This window comes from Hyla sarda, chromosome 3 (assembly GCF_029499605.1).
Source record: "Hyla sarda isolate aHylSar1 chromosome 3, aHylSar1.hap1, whole genome shotgun sequence".
Classification (NCBI taxonomy): Eukaryota; Metazoa; Chordata; class Amphibia; order Anura; family Hylidae; genus Hyla; species Hyla sarda.
In genome coordinates this window covers 429,779,295-429,797,646 of record NC_079191.1, presented here as the reverse complement: position 1 = coordinate 429,797,646, position 18,352 = coordinate 429,779,295, and the positions used below count along the sequence as shown (strand labels likewise).

The following is an 18,352-nucleotide window of genomic DNA, read 5'->3' as shown; positions in this document are numbered from 1 at the left end:
CCAGCAGAATAGTGAGTACAGCTCTGGAGTATAATACAGGATATAACTCAGGATCAGTACAGGATAAGTAATGTAATGTATGTACACAGTGACCTCACCAGCAGAATAGTGAGCACAGCTCTGGAGTATAATACAGGATATAACTCAGGATCAGTACAGGATAAGTAATGTAATGTATATACACAGTGACCTCACCAGCAGAATAGTGAGTACAGCTCTGGAGTATAATACAGGATATAACTCAGGATCAGTACAGGATAAGTAATGTAATGTATGTACACAGTGACCTCACCAGCAGAATAGTGAGTACAGCTCTGGAGTATAATACAGGATATAACTCAGGATCAGTACAGGATAAGTAATGTAATGTATGTACACAATGACCTCACCAGCAGAATAGTGAGTACAGCTCTGGAGTATAATACAGGATATAACTCAGGATCAGTACAGGATAAGTAATGTAATGTATGTACACAGTGACCTCACCAGCAGAATAGTGAGTACAGCTCTGGAGTATAATACAGGATATAACTCAGGATCAGTACAGGATAAGTAATGTAATGTATGTACACAGTGACCTCACCAGCAGAATAGTGAGTACAGCTCTGGGGTATAATACAGGATATAACTCAGGATCAGTACAGGATAAGTAATGTAATGTATGTACACAGTGACAAACACCACACACCTCAAAGCATATTTTCTCCATTTATTTTCAGACCAGACAATGTAAAATTATGGAGACCGGTATAAATACACAAGTGAATTCCACAACCTTGTTTATGTACAGAGATGATAAGGAATGTGGAGCTGCCGGTTGCTGCATCAAAAAAAAACCAAAAGGTAAAAAACAGAAGTCAGTTCTCAGGTAAATGAAGCATTGATGCGACTCTCCCCATCCTGGAGTCTACTGATTCTCCAGCACTGACCGGATGGCAGACATTACTCAGCTGCCACACAGACACGATCCTCCAGCAGTTGACGGTCCATCCTCTTCCCCAGCACTATTCTGCACCGAGGGACTGGCGGAGCCGCTCATACATCTTCTGATCCTATAAAGAGGAAAGATTGGGGAGATTAAAACGATAGGAGCTGAGAGTTCATAGGACTCTACCTGTGTATGTGTCTAGTGTTCCCCAACCTGTGGCTCTATAGATGTTCCATAACTACAATGGCTGTCCGGGTGTGCCGGTGTCTACCTGTATATTCAGGTTATAGCCGGTGACCCTGCTGTCAGATTTCCTTTAAAGCCGTTGGCCGGCCGGCAGCGTGTGATGTCACGCCTCTGCCCCCGTGCGATGTCACGGTCCGCCCCTCAATGCAAGCCTACGGGAGGGGGAGTGATGGCTATCACGCCCCCTTCCGTAGGCTTGCATTGAGGGGCGGACCGTGATGTCACATGGGGGCGGAGGCGTGACGTCACATGCCGTCACGCCTGTGGTCGCCGGTAATCAGACCCGGAGCGAACACGCTCCGGGGACTGATTACAAATGGGGTGCCGCGTGCAAGATCCCAGGGGTCGGATCAGGCATCTTATCCCCTATCCTTTGGATACGGGGATAGGGGATATAAGGTGAATACGCACCTATCGCGGCGGTCCCTGCGGCCATCAATGGCCGGGACCCGAAGCTAATACAGGACATCACTGATCGCGGTGATGCCCTGTATTAACCCTTCAGACACGGCGATCAAAGCTCACCGCCGCGTCTGAAGCGAAAATAACACTAACCCGGGCTGTTCGGGACCGCCGTGGCATCCCGAACAGCTTATAGGACACCGGGAGGGACCCTACCTGCCTCCTCGGTGTCTGCTCCGTGCCGGGATCCCCTGTATGGCCGGCGCTCTCCTTAGTCATCATCACGTTGTCGCGCATGCAGTCACGTCATCCAATGGTGATGGGTCCGGATCGGCGGGGACACGTGAGTACTACCTCCTATACCAGTGGTCTTCAACCTGCGGACCTCCAGATGTTGCAAAACTACAACGCCCAGCATGCCCGGACAGGCAACATGGCAAGAGAGTGACGGACGACCAAGGATCCTATCCCTGAAAATCGTATATCTAGACCAGTGTTTCCCAACCAGGGTGCCTCCATCTGTTGCAAAACTACAACTCCCAGCATGCCCGGACAGCCAACGGCTGTCCGGGCATGCTGGGAGTTGTAGTTTTGCAACATCTGAAGGTCCGCAGGTTGAAGATCACTGTCCTATACTTTACATTGTATTTGGTTCAGAATCTTTATTTTCTAGATTTTTATCCTATAAAATTAGGTGCGTCTTATATGACGAAAAATACGGTAGGTTTTATTTTATTTTACTACTTACAAAATTTTAACTACGTGGCACCAAAATTAGTTTGTTTAAAGGAAATCTGTCACCTGCACTAACCTGTCGGCACTCACCTTGTCCCGTTCCGTGACGGGGATCTTTGGTAATTTCCTCCTTTAGCTTCTCTCGGGGCACCCTGCTTGGGGCATGGGCGGAGCTTACTGACGTCACCGCCGCTGCTCCCTGCTGGGTCCCGATGTGAGAGAACAGCAGCGGGGACGTTAGTAAGCGTCGCCAGAGCCCCAAGCAGGGTGCCCGGAGCGGAGCTAACAGAGGAGATTACCGAATATCCCCGCCACGAAACCAGACAAGGTAAGTACCGTGGTCATCAGTGTCATCTGCCAGTACCGACAGGTTACAGCAAGTGACACTGGTGACAGATTTTCTTTAGAATTGTCATATTTTTACCCCTATAACTTTTTTTTTATTTTTCCGCATACGGGGCGGTATGAAGGCTCATTTTTTTCCATTTGTTTTGATGGTATTCTTTGATCGCTTTTTATTAATATTTTTTATGGTATATGAAGTGACCAAAAATGCACAATTTTGGACTTTAGTATTTTTTTTTTTACGTGTACGCCATTGACAGCGCAGTTTAGCTTACCTTATATTTTAATAGTTTGGACATTTACACACGCCACTGTACCACACATGATTATTTTTATTACATTATTTTATTTTAAAAATGGGAGGAAATGGGGGAGGGGTGGTGATTCAAAACTTTTATTAAGGGAGGGGCTTATTCACATTATTATTTATATATATATATATATATATATATATATATATATATATATATATATACATATATAATTTTTTTTATTTTTTTTTACACTTTTTACTTTTTTTTTGCCCCCTTAGGGGACTATAACATGGAATCTTTTGATTGCATACACTGTTCAATGAAGTGCCATAGCATAGCATTGATCGGTGTTATCGATACTCTGCTGCTCCAGCCTGCATAGCAGGCTTGGACTAATAGAACACCGATCGGATGGCGAGGATTTTGTCGCGATAGTCCCGATCAGCTCCGATGAGCTGCCGGGATTCTTTCACTTTCATTTTAGACGCAGTGAATAACTTTGATCGCGGGGTCTAAAGGGTTAAAGGGGTATTCCAGGAAAAAACTTCTTTTTTTTATATCAAACTGGCTTCAGAAAGTTAAACAGATTTGTAAATTACTTCTATTAAAAACTCTTAATCCTTTCAATAATTATCAGCTGCTGAAGTTGAGTTGTTGTTTTCTGTCTGGCAACAGTGCTCTCTGCTGACATCTCTGCTTGTCTCGGGAACTGCGCAGAGTAGAAGAGGTTTGCTATGGGGATTTGCTTCTAAACCGGGCGGTTCCCGAGACAGGTGTCATCAGAGAGCACTTAGACAGAAAAGAACAACTCAACTTCAGCAGCTCATAAGTCCTAAAAGGATTAAGATTTTTTTTTTTAAATAGAAGTAATTTACAAATCTGTTTAACTTTCTGGAGCCAGTTGTATTTATATTTATATATATATATATATATATATATATATATATATATATATATATATAAAAATTATATATATATATATATATATATATATATATATATATATATATATATAAAAAGTTTCTTCCTGGATAAACCCCTTTAATGCCGGGCAAAGGCCCGATCGGTGATGCCCAGCATTAACCCTGGGTCCTAGCTGCTGACAGCAGTCAGGACACACTGGGTTGAAAGCGTTCTCCGCTCGTGAGAACGCTTTAAACGCCGTTAACGGGACCTGGACATACAGGTACGCCCTGTGTCTTACGGCCATCACGCCCCCTCCCGTAGACTTGCATTGAGGGTGCGGGGGTGATGTCACACGGAGGCGGAGTTGTGACATCACAATACTCCGTACCCGTGGTCAGGAGGCATAAGACTTTGAGCCTCCAGCACTTCCTGCAGTGCTCACAGGTGGGTACTACATGCTAGATTGTGGGGGTCTACAGCGGCCGGACCCCCCGCGGTCAGACATCTCATCCCTTATCCTTTGGATAGGGGATAAGATGTCTTAGGGGTGGAGTACCCCTTTAACAGGTAATGGGCCCCTTAGGCGCAACCCTCTGCACCCCTATAGTTATGCCCCTGCATATACCCATAAGATTGTCAGCAGTGGGGTCTATGGTGTATAGGAGTAACATTACTACGTGCAGGTCATGGAGGCGCCTGTATTTTGGTAGTGACCCTTCCTCCTCTGTATATCTATGACGGGTGAGAACATTCCTCCTTCATATCCTGCTACAAGAACAAACAGTTCACATTCTCCTATGCCGAAATCTCCTCCTGCCCGGTATGTAGGATCGTCATCCAGGATGCGAATTGCACCAAGTTTAACCCCTTGGGAAAGGGGCGTGGCTTACCCAAAAAAGGTGGTCAGGCCTAACTGCACCAAAATTTTGTGATTCTTGAGTAAAGTCAGCCGACTAGACCAGTGGTCTTTAACCTACGGACCTTCAGATGTTGCAAAACTACAACTCCCAGCATGCCCGGACAGCCAACGGCTGTCCGGGCATGCTGGGAGTTGTAGTTTTGCAACATCTGGAGGTCGAAAACCACTGGACTAGACAGACTACGGCTGTGCCAAATTTAACAGTCTGAGCCCTTTTGGTAAATATGGAGGGCGAGATCAAAACCTGTCCAGAGCAAGAGTTGACCAGCTGCCCATAGCAACCAATCAGATCGCTTCTTTCATTTCGCAGAGGCCCTATTAAAAATGAAAGTATTGAGCTGATTGGTTGCTATGGGCAACTCCCCTTGTGTATTGAAAGACTGTCCAGTCCAGTGTTGCCCAATCAGGGTGCCTCAAGCAGTTGCAAAACTACAACTCCCAGCATGCCCAGACAGTCGTTGGCTGTCCAACAGCTGGAGGCACCCTGATTGAGTAACACTGGTCTAAGAATTATACAGGATTAGTAAATCCCCCCACCCCGTGTCACGTCTGCTGCAGCCACCAGCTATCAGGACATGTTGAGAGTTGTAGTTTTCCAATAGCAGGAAAGCCACATGTTGGGAAGACCTGCTTAGAAACAAATACTGATATAGATAGAGATATATATATAGCAACGCTTTTCCTGTAGAGATAACTGAGGGTTTTATCTATAGCAGGGGTAATCAACTATTTTTAGTGAGGGTCCACTTATCCAGGTCTGACATCCGGTAAAGGTCCGAGCTGAACGCCAAGGCCTGGTTCACACCTAGCGGCCTTAGTGCCATGAAGGAAAGAGCAAACGAGCGACTGAAGTGTGGAGGATGTAGGACCTGAATACTGCCACACACTGTACCCCTGAATATAATACTGCCACACACTGTACCCCTGAATATAATACTGCCACACACTGTACCCCTGAATATAATACTGCCACACACTGTACCCACTGAATATAATACTGCCACACACTGTATCCCCTGAATATAATTCTGGCACACACTGTACCCCGAATATAATACTGCCACACACTGTACTCCTGAATATAATACTGCCACACACTGTACCCCTGAATATAATACTGGCACACACTGTACCCTCTGAATATAAAATACTGCCACACACTGTACTCCTGAATATAATACTGCCACACACTGTACCCCTGAATATAATACTGCCACACACTGTACCCCTGAATATAATACTGCCACACACTGTACTCCTGAATATAATACTGCCACACACTGTACCCCCAAATATAATACTGCCACACACTGTACCCCCAAATATAATACTGCCACACACAGTACCCTCCGAATATAATACTGCCACACACAGTACCCCTGAATATAATACTGTCAAATACTGTACCCCGGAATATAATACTGCCACACACAGTACCCCTGAATATAATACTGCCACACACTGTACCCTCCGTATATAATACTGCCACACACAGTACCCCTGAATATAATACTGCCACACACAGTACCCCTGAATATAATACTGCCACACACCGTATCCCTGAATATAATACTTCCACACACTGTACCCCTGAATATAATACTGCAAAATACTGTACCCCTGAATATAATACTGCCACACACTGTACTCCTGAATATAATACTACCACACACTGTACCCTCTGAATATAATACTGCCACACACTGTACTCCTGAATATACTGCCACACACTGTACCCCTGAATATAATACTGCCACACACTGTACCCCTGAATATAATACTGCAAAATACTGTACCCCTGATTATAATACTGCCACACACTGTACCCCTGAATATAATACTACCACACACTGTACCCTCTGAATATAATACTGCCACACACTGTACCCTCTGAATATAATACTGCCACATACTGTACCCACTGAATATAATACTGCCACACACACTGTACTTATATAAGGATCCTCCAGACAATAATATATAAAGCAGGAGATCATGTGATCAATCTAATAAAGTCTTCAAAAAGGTCTAGACCTGCCTCCCTTTTAGACGATGACCTATACATTGTTAACATATAGGAATATATACATATGAAGGACGACTCTCACCGTTTTGGAGACAGAAGGTCTCACTTTCTTGAAGGCCTCATCAAAGTGTTTCTTGTACACGAGGAGGTCACCTAAGAGTCGTCACATAAGGAAAACACAATGTTATTTACCAAGAGGAGGATACAGCAAGATTTATCTGATAAATCTAAATATATATGAGATAGATATGAGATATAAATATATATATAATTTATGAGTGCGTCATTGTTACTTTTCCTTTCCCACAAGGTTTAGGTAGGAAGACTAGGTAACGCCAAGTACTGAGCTAGTAAGTAGGTCGGTAGATATGAGATAGATAGATAGATATGAGATAGATAGATATGAGATAGAGAGATATGAGATAGAGAGATAGCTAGATATGAGATAGAGAGATAGATAGATATGAGATAGAGAGATAGATAGATATGAGATAGATATGAGAGATATGAGATAGATAGATAGGAGATAGATGTGAGATAGATAGATATGAGATAGATAGATATGAGATAGATAGATAGATATGAGATAGATAGATAGATATGAGATAGATAGATAGATATGAGATAGATAGATAGATATGAGATAGATAGATAGATATGAGATAGATAGATAGATATGAGATAGATAGATAGATATGAGATAGATAGATATGAGATAGATAGATATGAGATAGATAGATATGAGATAGATAGATATGAGATAGATAGATATGAGATAGATAGATATGAGATAGATAGATATGAGGTAGATAGATATGAGATAGATAGATATGAGATAGATAGATATGAGATAGATATGAGATAGATAGATAGATATGAGATAGATAGATAGATATGAGATAGATAGATAGATATGAGATAGATAGATAGATATGAGATAGATATGAGATAGATAGATATGAGATAGATAGATATGAGATAGATAGATATGAGATAGATAGATATGAGATAGATAGATATGAGATAGATAGATATGAGATAGATAGATATGAGATAGATATGAGATAGATAGATAGATATGAGATAGATAGATAGATAGATAGATAGATATGAGATAGATAGATAGATATGAGATAGATATGAGATAGATATGAGATAGATAGATATGAGATAGATAGGTATGAGATAGATAGATATGAGATAGATAGATATGAGATAGATAGATATGAGGTAGATAGATATGAGATAGATAGATATGAGATAGATAGATATGAGATAGATAGATATGAGATAGATAGATATGAGATAGATAGATATGAGATAGATATGAGATAGATAGATATGAGATAGATATGAGATAGATAGATATGAGATAGATATGAGATAGATAGATAGATATGAGATAGATATGAGATAGATAGATAGATATGAGATAGATAGGAGATAGATAGATATGAGATAGATAGATAGATATGAGATAGATAGATATGAGATAGATAGATAGATAGATATGAGATAGATATGAGATAGATATGAGATAGATAGATATGAGATAGATAGATATGAGATAGATAGATATGAGATAGATAGATATGAGATAGATAGATATGAGATAGATATGAGATAGATATGAGATAGATATGAGATAGATATGAGATAGATAGATAGATAGATAGATATGAGATAGATAGATAGATATGAGATAGATAGATATGAGATAGATATGAGATAGATATGAGATAGATATGAGATAGATATGAGATAGATAGATAGATAGATATGAGATAGATAGATAGATATGAGATAGATAGATAGATATGAGATAGATATGAGATAGATATGAGATAGATATGAGATAGATAGATAGATAGATATGAGATAGATAGATAGATATGAGATAGATAGATAGATATGAGATAGATATGAGATAGATATGAGATAGATATGAGATAGATAGATAGATAGATATGAGATAGATAGATAGATATGAGATAGATAGATATGAGATAGATATGAGATAGATAGATGTGAAATAGATAGATATGAGATAGATATGAGATAGATAGATATGAGATAGATAGATATGAGATAGATACACTGACACGTAGGTAGAGAAATGCTAAGTATACTGTGTTGCCCAGTCTTCTAATGTCTAGCTGTATATAGACGTATATAGATCTCCAGTATATACCCTGACTGAATGGCCCCTTTATTAGAGCCCGCTGCCCTTTCCCTATTGGGTCTTCTCCGTATGGACAGTAGACCTGTGACCCCAGAGAGCAGCATAAGATCCAGTGATCAGTTTTCTGTGGATCAGTGTGTGAATCCACATTAGATGGAAAAAGATGGACTGATATAGAGGTAGAAAGGGCCCTGCCCGGGAGGTCTTACATCCTACAAGGGGAGGGGAACATTAGGTGAGGGAGACAGCTGGTCGTCTATGATCAGGTAAGGAAGCGGCCATTCATAGGGCCAGACAGGGGAAGCAATTTATGTTATGTCATAGGTTTCCTTGTAGAGATTGGTCTTCGGTTGCTATTGATGGTGGGTGAGAGCCGGATGTGTGGGGGCAGGGAGTTCCAGTGTATGTGAGGGAAGCATGAGAGAAGTCTTAGGCTGCATTCACACCATGCTTTTGCGATACAGTTCCCGTTTCAGGTTTTTGATGAAAAACGGATTCCTCAAAACCTGACTAAACTGTATCAAAACATGTGTACAAACTTTAACCCGTATATGGTTTGAAAAATGATGTCCGGTTGGATCAGATTTATAAGAAAAAAAAAACATATACTTTTCAACTTTTCACTCCATTATGAATAAAGTTTCACTTGTTTGAATGAAATTCCAAGAAAAAAAAACTTTCGCTGTGCACTGCACATGTGCAAAGTAAAAAACTGTATGGTGTAAACCGTATACGTACATACGGTTCTGTACGGTTCCCATTGACCCTCATGTTAAAAAAAAAATGTAAAAAAAATGCAGTTTCAATACGTTTTTTTTTTTTACCCGGACCAAAAACCGTGGTAGGCTACAGTTTTGGGTACAGGAAAAAAACAGACAAAACCGTACAAGATGTAAAACGAACACAACTGGATGCATCATTTGGCATACGGTTTTCAATGGAGAGTCAATGCATACGGTTTTCAATGGAGAGTCAATGCATACGGTTTTCAATGGAGAGTCAATGCATACGGTTTTCAATATGGTTCCGTACGGTTTTCAAATTGAAAACGTATATGGGAACTGTATTGTAAAAACGTGGTGTGAACCCAGCCTAAGAGACTGTTGTGTGAGCTGTGGACCAGGGGGGAGCACAGGCAGAGTTTATGTGAGGGGCGAAATGGGGAGATCAGGTCAGGAGTGGACAGGTTGTGGACGGCCTTGTGTGTCAAGGTCAACAGTTTACTCAGAACTAGTTGTACAATGGGTAGACAGTAAAGGAATTGGCACAGGGGAGAGGCAAGAAGAGGAGCGAGGGGAGAGATGTGGATAAGTTCGGCGGATTGACTGCAAGGGAGCAAGAATGTTTCCTGGAAGGCTACAGAGGGGGAGTTTGCAGTAGCCCAAGCGGGAGATGATGTGAGCATGTACCAATAGTTTAGTAGGGTCAAAGTTAAGAAATGAGTGGATTCCAGAAATGTTCTTAAAATGGAGAAAGCAGGAGGTGGCGATGGTACTGGATGTGTGGTGTGAAAGACAAAGATGACCCCCCCCCCCTACACAGACAAAGATGTGTCTCATAGGTCTTCCTAACTTACCTCTAGTGACGGCAGGATCTGACTGTAACACTTCACTCCGCAGAGCACTTATTGAGGCCTCCCGTACCAGAGCAGACAGGTCGGCTCCCCTGTGCAGGGCAGAAAAGACTCACATTATAGGATAGTCTGTGACACATTGCCCCCACCCCAGAAGAGAAGGTTTCCATTAGACCTTGGACATAATTTGTTATTTGCCACACGGTTGTGCAAGATGGCGCTGCAGACTTACGGGAGATACATATTGGCAGGGACACTCATAGTGAATATACAGGATAACTAGGATCAGATAGTCTTGGGACACTCCCGAACGGCATACATTAACTATAAACACATGAACTCATACATAATAAAGTAATATTGCCCAAGAGCGTGCGGTGTATCTTATAGAACATCTACCTGTAGTGTCAGCCAAGGAAAAGGAAAATAGGGAAGAGGGCGTTAGGAAGGACTTTAAGCCTTAAAGGATATAAATAAAGTAAAAAAAAAAAATCAACTTGGCAAATTAAAATGCAACACTTTGTGCATACAGCCATAATGCAAATTTGTACGTTTCCATGGTTACAGACTACAAACAAATCCCTGCATAGTCTGATCCTGCAGTCGGGTGTTACTACTTTCTGGTCAGTGTTTCCCAGCCGGTGTGCCTCCAGCTGTTGCAAAACTACAACTCCCAGCATGCCCGGACAGCCTTCGGCTGTCCGGGCATGCTGGGAGTTGTAGTTTTGCAACAGCTGGAGGCACACCGGCTGGGAAACACTGGTTCATATGTTATCAAGACAAGGAGGCGGATGAGCTGTATACACAAAACTATAGAAGACGTTTATTCAAGACTATACATTGCCAAGGGGTTCACACATTTACAGGGGGATTTTCTGTGGTGGTCCCACTTCTGAAAGTTAATTTACTCACGTGAAACAGTCACATTTTTCATCACAGGCGATTGCTTCCAGATCAACGTCTGGGCCCAGTGGTGGCCGGGAACCGTTCTGTCCCAAAAAAAAAAAAAAATTATATATGTTTTATATATATATATATATATATATATATATATATATATATATATATATATAAATCTAAATATAATAATTTATTATACATGTAATGAATATATATATATATATATATATATATATATATATATATATATATATATAAAAGAATCTTCTATTACGGGACTGTGATCTGGTCGGGGCACTGGCACCTGGAACTTACGGTGAAGTAGTGCTGCATTGAACTTGTTTAGAGATGAGCGAACTCACAGTAAATTCGATTCGTCACGAACTTCTCGGCTCGGCAGTTGATGACTTATCCTGCGTAAATGTTCAGCCTTCAGGTGCTCCGGTGGGCTGGAAAAGGTGGATACATTCCTAGGAAAGAGTCTCCTAGGAATGTATCCACCTTTTCCAGCCCACCGGAGCACCTGAAAGCTGAACTAATTTTTGTAGGAAAAGTAATCAACTGCCGAGCTGAGAAGTTCGTGACGAATCGAATTTACTGTAAGTTCGCTCATCTCTTAACTTGTTAAAAAAAAAATATATATATATATATATATAATAATAATATATATATGTCTCTCTCTATTAATATATTTAAATATACATTTATAAATATTAATTTATGGCGTGGCCTGCATGCTGGACTGAGTGGACATGTGACCCGGAGCTCCCGCTCCCTCAGCCTAATATACCCTGCTTTTTAGCACCTTGAAGGGTCCACAACCCACCTGGCCTGCCTGCAGTGGAGTCCTCGTTTGCCCTGTGGCGGCACACAGAAGTCCAGGATCGCAGGCGGTGGTGGTCCTGAAGCGCTGGGAGCTGACAACAGGCAGGTGCGGTGCTGCACGAGGCTCCGGTGAGGAGCAGAGTCTACAGAGGGGGTCCTTGGTGGAGAAGGTCTCTATGTACGCCGATGATACCTTCGTTTATCTGGATGATGCCGATGAATCTCTCTTGGCTTTGTTTGACCTCCTTGACCCTTTTGGCTCTTTTTCGGGCCTGCGTGTTAACTGGGCCAAATCATCCCTGATGCCTTTATCCAAGAGTGTGGTCCTTCCGACTTCTCTTCCCAAGGGCCTCCGGCTGGTGGACAGTTTCCGTTATTTGGGGGTAGGAGGTGTCTGTTTCCCCGGGTACCTTTATGACCCTTAATATTATGGCCATTTTGACTCTTACTAACACCAGACTGCAGGGTCGGTCCTCTTTGCCTTTATCGTTAGCTGGCTGTGTGACCATCTAAAATGATTTATCTTCTTAAGTTTCTCTTTCTTTTTCACCTTTCTCCTATTGTTCCCTCATAAATGGTTCTTTGAACGTCTGAATGCTACTCTGAGACCCTTCTACTGGCAGGATAGACCTTCGAGACTGGGTTAGGCTCTTCTCCAGGAGCCAAAGCAACGAGGGGGTCTCGCAGCTCCAAATATGTATGGTTACTGGTGCATCGACCTGGATCTCTCTAATGGAGCCACGACTCTGGCGGGGGCGCTCATGGGGTCCTATGAGTCCTTGACGAATATGCTGTACAGGTATTCCTCCTCCACTTTGTTGGGTCCTATTAAAACGGTGGTGTTGGTCTGGTCGGTGGTCTCAGCTCGCTTTCCGCTGCCAGCGATTTCTCCCAGGGCACCTCTGTAGGGTAACCCACATTTGGCGCACCTTCAGGGGTTGGAGGCGGCTGGCTTTTGGAGATCGCATGGAGTCAAATTTGCTATGCGCCTGTTTGAGGAGGATTCATTTCCTTCCTTCTCTGTTATGCAATCTCGCTTCAGTCTCCCTCGGAGTGACTATTTTAGGTATCTTCGAGACAGCCGATACAGGCACAGTTTGGCCCCTTGGATGTGGCTCCTGCCTTTTCTGATGTTGAGCTGTTGCTGGGTACTTCTGACCTCGCCAAACCACTTACGCAGGCGTATGCATTGCCACAATCTGTGGAGCCGGATCCCTTTGCGTTGGCTTATGCGAAATTGGCGGAGGATATACCGGGTCTTTCGGAGGAGCAGTAGAAGGAGGTTGTGCTGTCCTATTATCCTACTGTTAGTGCTCGTGATCTTCTTATCCAGTTTCGTCTTATTCTTTGCTTGTACTATACTCCTGTCCGTGATGGGGTTTCATCTTCTGTTGTTTCCGGTGTAATGTTCATAGAGGTTCACTTTTTGCATGCTGTGTGGGACTGCCCATGTGTGGTTTCCTTCTGGAGGGAAGAGTTGCAATTTTTGGCTGATCCCCTGGAGCTTCCGTATGTTTATGCCCCGTAAGTGTCTCCTGGGTGTTATTATTGGGCTGGTGTCTAGTTTGCATTGGCGTCTTCTGGTACGTTTTCTTCTTTTCTGTGCTCGGAAAGTGATCATTATGGCTTGGAAAGACACTACTACTCCTCCTCTCTCCCGCTGGGTGGCTTTGGTTCACAAGTATGTTCCTCTGTATCGGGCCTTCTATATAGTCATGGTTGTCCCAACAAGTTTGATAAAGTTTGGATGCCCTGGTTGCTTTTGGAGGCCTCAGCTGATCCCTCGGTTCGGTCCGGGTCACTGACTTAGAGGGCGTATTATCTACTATTAGCGGGCATATTATCTACTATTGTCATGGAGGGGTAGGTGGTGGGAGTCCCTAGAGTTGTGTGTCTGCGTGTTTGGTTGTGAGTCTGTATTGTTGGGCCTGTTTTAACTGGGAGCTGCACGGGTTGGGACTATTCATGAGACACATTGCATGAGTGTTATGGGACTGACTTGCGACAATCTATTATACTGTCCTTGTTTTTCTCTATCCCTATTTACCTGTACCCGTCCCTTGTTTTTGCATTCTGGCCGCTCCTGTGAGGCTCCTAGTTGTATTGTTTTGTTTTCTTGTAAAAATTGCATAAATAAAACTTTTTTTTTAATCTAAATATATATTAATTTATAAAAATATATATTTTTATATTATTATTATTATTATTAAATATTATTCATATTATAAATTTATTTAATTATATTATATCTTTATATATGTAATTATATAAATAATATATATTATCTATATAAATGTATATATGAATTTACTAAACAAATGTTATATATATATATATATATATATATATATATATATAAATATTTAATTTATTCATATATATACACACACCCATATATTTAAATATATTAATATATATAGATATATATATATATATAAATTATATATACACACACACACACAAATATATCTATATATAAATCAATTCTCAAACTGTATTATCCTAAATAAACAATATAGCAAAGCATAAAAGTCATGGCTTTCATCTCTGTACGGGTGTCGGGGCATGCACAGAAAGCCTTCAAAGCAGGCAAATACATGCCCACAGAGTTAGGGACCACGGGGGATAAGTGGTCATGTGACTAAATCACTGTCCATGGCTCATACAGATGTAATCCACATATACAGGTCACTTCCTCCTACATGGTAAACACACTCCTCTTCTGCTGCCGTTATTATTTTAAAGACTCCATAAATGCGAATTTTGACAGGGAAAAAAAAAAAGTTAAGTCACCTTCGTTAACGTCCTCAGAATGGCGAGTCGATCACTTGGGGGAGGGAGACCCACATAGAGGGTTTTGTCCAGTCGGCCAGGTCGAAGTATAGCTGGATCAATGATATCTGGAAAGGAAAAGGAAGATTTATGAAACTGAAGCAACAGGGCGCGGTGGCAGAACGAGATTGGGTCAAATCATGGGATCATGACACAAATTCGGGCAAGTAGGTCTCTATTATACAACGAATACAGAACTGTATGGTAGAAATTAATGGGTATGATGCTAGCAGGAGGAGAGGAGTGTGCAGATCGTTTTTGGAAAAGCGACTCGCATATACACACATGATCATATCCAGAAGAATAAGGCTGTATGTGTAGTGATGTGGGCAAGAATAGGACAGTGCAACCAATGAGAACGATGATGGAAGCAGAAGAGGAGTGTGCTGACCTTGTGGGGAAAGTGACCTAGCTACACACACGTGATCATGTCCGCAAAAATAAAGGCAGAATGTGTGGTCATGTGGGTGAAAACAGAACAGGGCAAGTATTGAGAATGACAACAGCAGCAGGAGAAGAAGGTGTTGATTTTGTGGGAGGTTGTGAACTGTGATCTGCAAGAATAAAGCATAATGGGGGAGACTTATCAACACCTGTACTGAGGAAAAGTTGACCATTTGCCCATAGCAACCAATCAGATCGCTTCTTATTTTTCAGACGTCTTTTCAAAAATAAAAGCAGCGATCTGATTGGTTGCTATGGACAACTGGTCAACTTTTCCTCTGCACAAGTTTTGATGAATTTCTCCCAATGTGTGGAGATGTGGGCAAGAATGGGAGAGTGTAACCAAGAAGCAGAAGAGGAGCGTGCTGACCTTGTGGGGAAAGTGAAAAATGTAGGCAGAATGTGTGGTGATGTGGGTGAGAACAGAACAGGGCAATTATTGAGAATGACGACAGCAGCAGGAGAGGAAGGTGTTGATTTCGTGGGAGGTAGTGACCTGTGTATAACTGTGATCTGCAAGAATAAGGAAGCAGCATACCTCAGCATATAATGGTCTTTTCTGGACCATTGTAAGGAGACCCCAGACTCAACATACAAAGTACAGACAGTCCAGAACTGTGAAACATGTCAATAGCCGGAACAAATGACCAATCAGAATGGGCATTTTACTGGTAAATCCCAGGTATTACTGAAGTGCATGCACTGACTGGTGTCTGGTAGCGCCCCCTACAGTACAGGGAGGTGTTACATGTTCTGTACTACTCTTTACCTGTATTACTGAAGTGTATGCACTGACTGGTGTCTGGTAGCACCCCCTACAGTACAGGGAGGTATTACATGTTCTGTACTACTCTTTACCTGTATTACTGAAGTGTATGCACTGACTGGTGTCTGGTAGCACCCCCTACAGTACAGGGAGGTATTACATGTTCTGTACTACTCTTTACCTGTATTACTGAAGTGCATGCACTGACTGGTGTCTGGTAGCGCCCCCTACAGTACAGGGAGGTATTACATGTTCTGTACTACTCTTTACCTGTATTACTGAAGTGCATGCACAGACTGGTGTCTGGTAGCGCCCCCTACAGTACAGGGAGGTATTACATGTTCTGTACTCTTTACCTGTTTTACTGAAGTGTATGCACTGACTGATGTCTGGTAGCGCCCCCTACAGTACAGGGAGGTATTACATGTTCTGTACTACTCTTTACCTGTATTACTGAAGTGTATGCACTGACTGGTGTCTGGTAGCGCCCCCTACAGTACAGGGAGGTATTACATGTTCTGTACTACTCTTTACCTGTATTACTGAAGTGCATGCACTGACTGGTGTCTGGTAGTGCCCCCTACAGTACAGGGAGGTATTACATGTTCTGTACTCTTAGCTGCTCCTTTGGACACCAGGTGAGGGCAGCTCCATTACTTTTTTAGGACACTGTGTGTACTGTACAGGACCGGAGAAGCTCCTGTCCTCTACATAGACAGTGATTACAGCTCCCAGCAGATCATTATTACTTTTATATGTAAGGATTTGCTTTATCTATATTAGTTATCTACTTATTTTTTTCTTTAATCATCACTTTTTCCTATTTTTGGATAACATTTTGGTGGCTTCAGAACCAATTACCAGGTTTCCATAGAGTTCTGGTCTCAACATACAATGGTTTCAACATACAATGGTTTCAACATACAATGGTCGTCCTGGAACCGATTAATATTGTAACTGTACTGATCTAGGTGGATATCGCATTTTATTATTAGGGGTTCTCTAGTGATCAGATGTAATGTCTGGGGGATTCTTGAAGTTTTCTGTTTCCCTGCAGCACCATCAAAAAGGAAAAAATGTAAAAGTATAAGGCTATGTTCACAAAAACAAAATAATTATCAACTGAGAAATTCCATAGCAACAGAGTCCTATTGTTTTCTATGGGATTCTGCTGCACCGTGTACATGCCGGAAATAACTGCCGCGGAATTTCTTGCGGGCTCTTAGACCAGTGTTTTCCAAACAGTGTGCCTCCAGCTGTTGCAAAACTACAACTCCCAGCGTGCCCGGACCGCCTTCGGCGGTCCGGGCATGCTGGGAGTTGTAGTTTTGCAACAGCTGGAGGCAGTCTGGTACAGAAAGTTAGAAAACGTATACCAGCCCGATGGTGGCCAGAGTCCTATGGATGTATTTAGTATATGTAGGTCTCATGTGGACAAAGTCTTATCATCTAAAGAATGTGCGAGAAGTAAATTAAGATAACGCACAATAGAAAGGAGCGCTGTCCCTTTAAGTCGGTCGATGAAGAATGCGTCTATTCAGGTGGAGGTCACGGTGAACAAGCTCATACCCAGGACTGAGGCTTTTCTAACAATGACCCTTCTATAGCTGAATAAACATCGGCTACTGGAATCCAGCCTTATCTTATCTGCACTCCCAGTCATTCACACTAGAGGAAGAGGATGAAGGTTATAAGTGTCTCCAACCTCTTCTCCCAGTTTGTACAATGGACAGGAGTGCTGGCGTTTGAACATAGTTAATAGGGGTTATCCTGGAATAGAAAAAACAGAGCTAATTTCTTTCAAAAACAGAACAAATTTCTTTCGAAAACAGAGCTAATTTCTTTCAAAAACAGAGCTAATTTCTTTCAAAAACAGAGCTAATTTCTTTCGAAAACAGAGCTAATTTCTTTCAAAAACAGAGCTAATTTCTTTCAAAAACAGAGCTAATTTCTTTCAAAAACAGAGCTAATTTCTTTCAAAAACAGCTAATTTCTTTCAAAAACCGAGCTAATTTCTTTCAAAAACGGCTCCATGTCTGTCCTCAGGTTGTGTGTGGTATTGCAACTTG

At 42.0% G+C, this 18,352-nt stretch overlaps 1 protein-coding gene across 3 annotated transcripts in view; it reads right to left on the bottom strand.

Moving 5' to 3' along the window:
- Positions 1-695: 695 nt before the first annotated feature.
- Positions 696-18,352, bottom strand: part of NVL (nuclear VCP like) — a 102,768-nt gene continuing 85,111 nt past the window's right edge. For 2 of the 3 annotated variants that reach the window (XM_056568464.1, XM_056568463.1), the window contains exons 19-23: positions 15,035-15,141; positions 11,429-11,505; positions 10,520-10,608; positions 6,844-6,914; positions 696-1,052 (exon numbers count right to left, since the gene is read on the bottom strand). In XM_056568464.1, coding sequence (XP_056424439.1) covers positions 1,005-1,052; positions 6,844-6,914; positions 10,520-10,608; positions 11,429-11,505; positions 15,035-15,141 — 392 coding nt within the window. In that variant the 3' untranslated portion in view covers positions 696-1,004. Of the gene's footprint in view, positions 1,053-6,843; positions 6,915-10,519; positions 10,609-11,428; positions 11,506-15,034; positions 15,142-18,352 lie in introns of those variants that run through there. The other variant, XR_008891728.1, reaches the window with a different exon arrangement.